Source organism: Monoraphidium neglectum, assembly GCF_000611645.1.
Source record: "Monoraphidium neglectum strain SAG 48.87 unplaced genomic scaffold scaffold01062, whole genome shotgun sequence".
Classification (NCBI taxonomy): Eukaryota; Viridiplantae; Chlorophyta; class Chlorophyceae; order Sphaeropleales; family Selenastraceae; genus Monoraphidium; species Monoraphidium neglectum.
In genome coordinates this window covers 12578-17138 of record NW_014012566.1, presented here as the reverse complement: position 1 = coordinate 17138, position 4561 = coordinate 12578, and the positions used below count along the sequence as shown (strand labels likewise).

At 73.3% G+C, this 4561-nt stretch overlaps 1 protein-coding gene across 1 annotated transcript in view; it reads right to left on the bottom strand.

Annotated features, from left to right (window-relative positions):
• MNEG_6505 (hypothetical protein) overlaps positions 1 to 4561 on the bottom strand; it is a gene marked incomplete at both ends in the record, with an annotated part of 7441 nt that overhangs the window by 2058 nt on the left and 822 nt on the right. Inside the window, 4 exons of the mRNA XM_014045023.1 lie at positions 47 to 2663; positions 3006 to 3634; positions 3901 to 4034; positions 4356 to 4544. Of these exons, the coding sequence (XP_013900477.1) occupies positions 47 to 2663; positions 3006 to 3634; positions 3901 to 4034; positions 4356 to 4544 (3569 nt within the window). The remainder of the gene's footprint in view (positions 1 to 46; positions 2664 to 3005; positions 3635 to 3900; positions 4035 to 4355; positions 4545 to 4561) is intronic.

The window sequence follows — 4561 nt, the reverse complement described above, 5'->3', positions numbered from 1 at the left end:
GGGGCGGGGGGGGGGTAGGGGCGGCTGTGCCACGCGAGGCTCCCACCTGAATAGGCTGCGAGCCCCCTTGACGGCCGCCAGCAGCCCCAGCCACTCCAGCATCTGCTGCCGCCACGCCTTGCCGCCCACGCCGACATACACCGCGCTGCCGCCGCCGGCCCCGCTGCCGCCTGCATCGGCGCCGGCGTCAGCGCCGCGCTTGCGCTTGGAACCCGCCGCCGGCGACGGCTGCTGCTGCACCGCCTGCTGCTCTTGCTGCTGCTCCCCCTGCTGCTGCTCTTTCTGCTCCTGCTCCTCCTGCTGCTCGCCATCCTCGTCATCTGGGTGGTCCCCGCTCAGCTTCCGCCCAACCGCCGCATAAGCAAGGAACAGAGGCACCCACTCCTTGCCGCCGCGCTCCAGAACCTCGGACGGCGCCTTGGCCATGGCTTTCAGCAGCCACCCCAGCCGCTCGCCGTCGCTCGTGCTGCCGCCCGCGCGCTCAGAAGAACCCTGCGCCAGCTGCTGCTCAAACCGCTCCGCAAGCAACCAACCGCCGCCTGCTGCGCCGCCGGCAGCATCTGCCGCCTCCTCGGCGGCGGCTGCGGCGGCCGCACGGCGCTGCGGCCGCCCGCCGGCTAGGAACGCTGCCTGCGTCCGCCGCAGCTGCCCCAGCGCCAGCGGCCAGGCCGCCGCCTGGTGCGGCCCGAGGGCCGCACCCAGCGCGTCGGCGGCCGGCTGCCACAGCGGCTGAAAGCGGATGTGGGACACGCCGACCAGCCCAGCTAGCACGGCCCCTAGGATGGGCGCCGGCATGCGACCGTACTCAATGTGGTTCTGCACCCGCCCCAGCGCGACGGCCCACTTGCGGCCGCGCTCCAGCGTCGCGCGCTGGCAATGCATGTCCTGCAGCGCGTCGAGCGCCTCGCAGCGCACGCCCGCAAACGCGGGCGCCTGCCCACGCGCCTCTGCAGCGGAGCCTGCGTGCGCGCCGCCGGCGGCGTAGGCGGGCTGGTCGAACGCGCAGAGCGCGCGGAGCGCGGCGCCGCGCAGCGACTGCGACGGCTCGGACAGGGCGGGCGCGAGGCCGCGTGCGGCGGCCTCCAGCTCAGCAACCGACAGCTGGCGGCGCGCGGCGCCGAGCGCCGCGGCGTCGCCACCGAAGCGCTCGAGCGCAGTCGCCGCGCTGTCGCCGCTGCCGCCGCCGGCAGCTGCGTCCTCCTGCGCCCCAACCAGCTCCCTAAGGGATTCGAGCATCTGCGCCGCCGCGTCCACGGCTGCAAAGTCGCGCGGCCGCCGCACCGCCAGGCGCAGCGCCGCCGCAGCCGCAACCGGCAGCGCAGCAAGCGCGCAGTCCGGCAGGATGCGGGCCAGGGTGGCGCTCGCCGCCGCGCGCAGCTGGATGAGATCGTCCACCTCGCTTGCGCCCGCCGCTGCTTCCGCTGCAGCAGAGGGGCCGGTGCTGAGCCGCTGCGCGCCGTCCCCCTCTGCCTGCCGCTGCTGCTGCTCTTGCTGCTGCTGCTGCTGATGCTGCTGCTGCTGCTGCTGCTGCTGTTGCTCAGATGGCAAAAGTGCGACCAAAGCTCCGTCCACCAGAGCCACCACGCCTTGGCACAGCTGCAGCGCGTCTGCCGCCTTGTCACACGCATGCGGCAGCAGCTGCACGGCCGCCCAGCAGCGCATCAGCTCGGTGCGCGCGCCGCCGCCGCCATCACCGCCGCCGCCCGGCCGCCAGCCGGACACCAGGCGGCGCACGTGCGCCGCTAACTCTGCACCGCCGGGCCGCGCGGCGAGCAGCAGCGGCAGCCCCTGGCCCGCGGCCGCGCCGGGGCGCAGCACGCCGCACGCGTCCACCAGCAGTCCCAGCGCGCGGTCCGCCACGCCCCCAGCGCCGACGCTTGCTGCGCCGCCGCTGCCGCTGCCGCCCTCGGCGAGGATGAGGCGGCCGAGGGCGCCCAGCAGCTGCTGCGCAAACGCCTCCGCAACTTCCGAGCCCCCGCCCGGCGGGAACACGAGGCCGCGCACGAACCGCAGGACGTCCTCGCCGCCGCACGCGCCGCCAGAGAACGCCGCCGCCCACGCGGGCGCCGCGCGCGCGAGCGCGGCCGGGCCCTGGCTCGCGCCGACCGCTTTCAGGTGGCCGTGGGCGACCGCCAGCAGCAGCTGCAGGGAAGCTGCCGGGAGGCGGACGCCAGCATACGCGGACGCGTCTGGGACGTCGGCAGCCGCGTCCACGAGCTGCCACTGCGCCTGGGGCGCCGCGGGGCCGCCCGCAATTAGGGGTGCAGCAGTGCCGGCGCCGCTGCCGGCAGCCTTACTGCTGCTGTCGCTGCTGCTGCTCTGCAAGCGCTGCACCAGGCGCTTGCAGGCTGCAAACAGCTGGCCATAGTCCTCCACCCGGCTGCCCCGGTAGTAAGCCACAGCCTGCGCAAGGTGCAGCGCCGCGCGCGCCGCGCTCGCCTCTGCGGCGGCCGCCGCGGCCGCTGCCGCCTGACGCCCCGCTTCATCCCCGGCCTGGGTGGCGGCCGCCGCGGTGTCCGCGGCCGCGAGGCGCTCGCTGGCGGTCGACAGCAGCGCGTCCCACAGCGGCGCGCAGGCGCCGCGGCGCAGGTGCTCCAGCAGCCGCTGCAGCGCGACGTGCGCGACGCCGGCGGCGCGCGCGCGGAGCGCCTCCTGCGAGAGGCCTGAGGGGGTGAGGCGGCGGCAGGTCTTCAGGCAAAGGACTTCGTGGGCACTGGGGACCCGCACTGGGTTCAGTGTGGGGCATGCCGCCGTCGGGCTTGCCCAAAAGCCATGACAAGAAGGCGGTCCGCACTTGGACTGCTTCGTAGGTGCGCTTTCCGCAGCACCAACGAGCCGGCATCGACGGGGCATTAACGTGCGCCGTCGTCTCGCGTCATTACTTGCTGCCATCACAGCAGCAACGCACCGTCAGCTTGCGTGCTGCTGCTTCGCTTGAAGCAACAGCAAGCCGACAGGTGATCAAGGGTGCTGGAGCAAGCCGCTTATCACCCCAGAAAACCCACCTTTTGGTGCCCGCTTCTTGGCGCCGTTTTGCTGGAGCGCCCGCTCGCCCCCGTCTTGCCGCGGCTCGACTCCGTTAGCCTGCCGCCCACCATTTCCGACGTGCTGCTGCTGTTGTTCGTCCTCCCCCCGCTCCTGCTGCTGCTGTTCCTCCTGCTCCTGCTGCTGCTCCTGCTGTTCCTGCTGCTGCTGCTCTTCCTGCTGCTGCCGCTGCTTGCTCCCGAAATCCGAGGGCTTCAGCACGTCCTCCTGCAGCAGCAGCCGCAGCACCGCCGGCGCGCGGCTGTGCAGCCCGTGGCTGGGGCCCAGCACCGCCTCAGCCAGCAGAAGCCCCGCGCCGTGCGTGCGCTCGGCACACGGCCGCACCGCTTGCTCCGCCAGCAAGCTGCGCGCGCCCGCCTTGAGCTGCTTGTCGGACGCCTGGCGGAAGAGGAAGCCGAGCGTCTCCGCCGCGAGCGCGCGCACGTGGTCGGCCTCGCTGTAGCGGATGGGGGCCGTGTGCTTCAGGACCTCCGGCAGCCGGGGCAGCAGCTGCCGGGCAGTTGCCTTGTAGATGGACCCCAGGGACGAGAAGAGGGCCTGCAGCGTGTCGGGGTCGCGGTCGCCGCCGGCAGAGAGCAGGACGGCATACCTGCAATACGAGGTGGATGTAGGGGGGGCAGAGGCGGGCTCAGGGGTCGGCCAGCTTGGCCCGCACCATAAACCAGGCGCCGCAGAAACAGGCCAAAACAGAGTCCTCGGCCGCCTGCAGCTCAAGAAGCTGCCTGCAGCTGCACCGCTGCCGCCAGGACGTGTGTGGCGCCGCGGGTGGCGCGGCCGGGCCTGAGCAGCGGGCGGGGGCATGCGCCGCCGTGCGTGTGAGGCGGCCGCGGCGCGCGCATGCGCGCGGCCCCGCACCCGGCGGTGACGCGCGGCAGCAGCGGCACAAAGTCTCCCTGGAGGTCCCGCGCCAGCGCCGCTATCAGGTCCAGCAGCGCGGGCAGGCTGAGGGCCGCGGAGGGGCGCAGGCGCGACAGGAGCGCGGACAGGACCTGGGGTCGACGGCGAAGACATGGCGCGTGTTCGGCGGATGGGTGTGTGTTGGGGTGCGGAGGGGAGGTTGCGCCACTAGGGGGCGACCGGGCGGAGGGACGGGCGGCTCAGCCCCATGCACTGTTGCTATAAGCCGGTCCACGAGCCCGCCTGCTGAGCTCGGGCACGCGCCTCTCTTCGCCGCCTGCTCAGACGCCGCTGCAACTGGCCGGCGCGCCAAACCTCCACGCAATTTCGACGCGTCGCTGCTTGCTGCTGCCCTCTTTGCACCGCTTCGCACATCTTATTGAGTCTCAAGCGTAAAGAGTGACAGCACGCACCTGATCCTTGTGGTGCACCAGCTGCGGCATCGTCTGCACCAGCTGGTTGATCTCCGCCGCCGCATCGAGCCAGTCCGACGCGCTGCACAGCTCCCGCCACTGCTGCAGCGCCTCGTGCGTCCAGCTGTCGCTGCCGGCCAGCGGCTGCGTGCGGACGCGCTGTGCACGGCGGAAGACGTCGACCTCCACCTGGGGCGGGGGGGGGG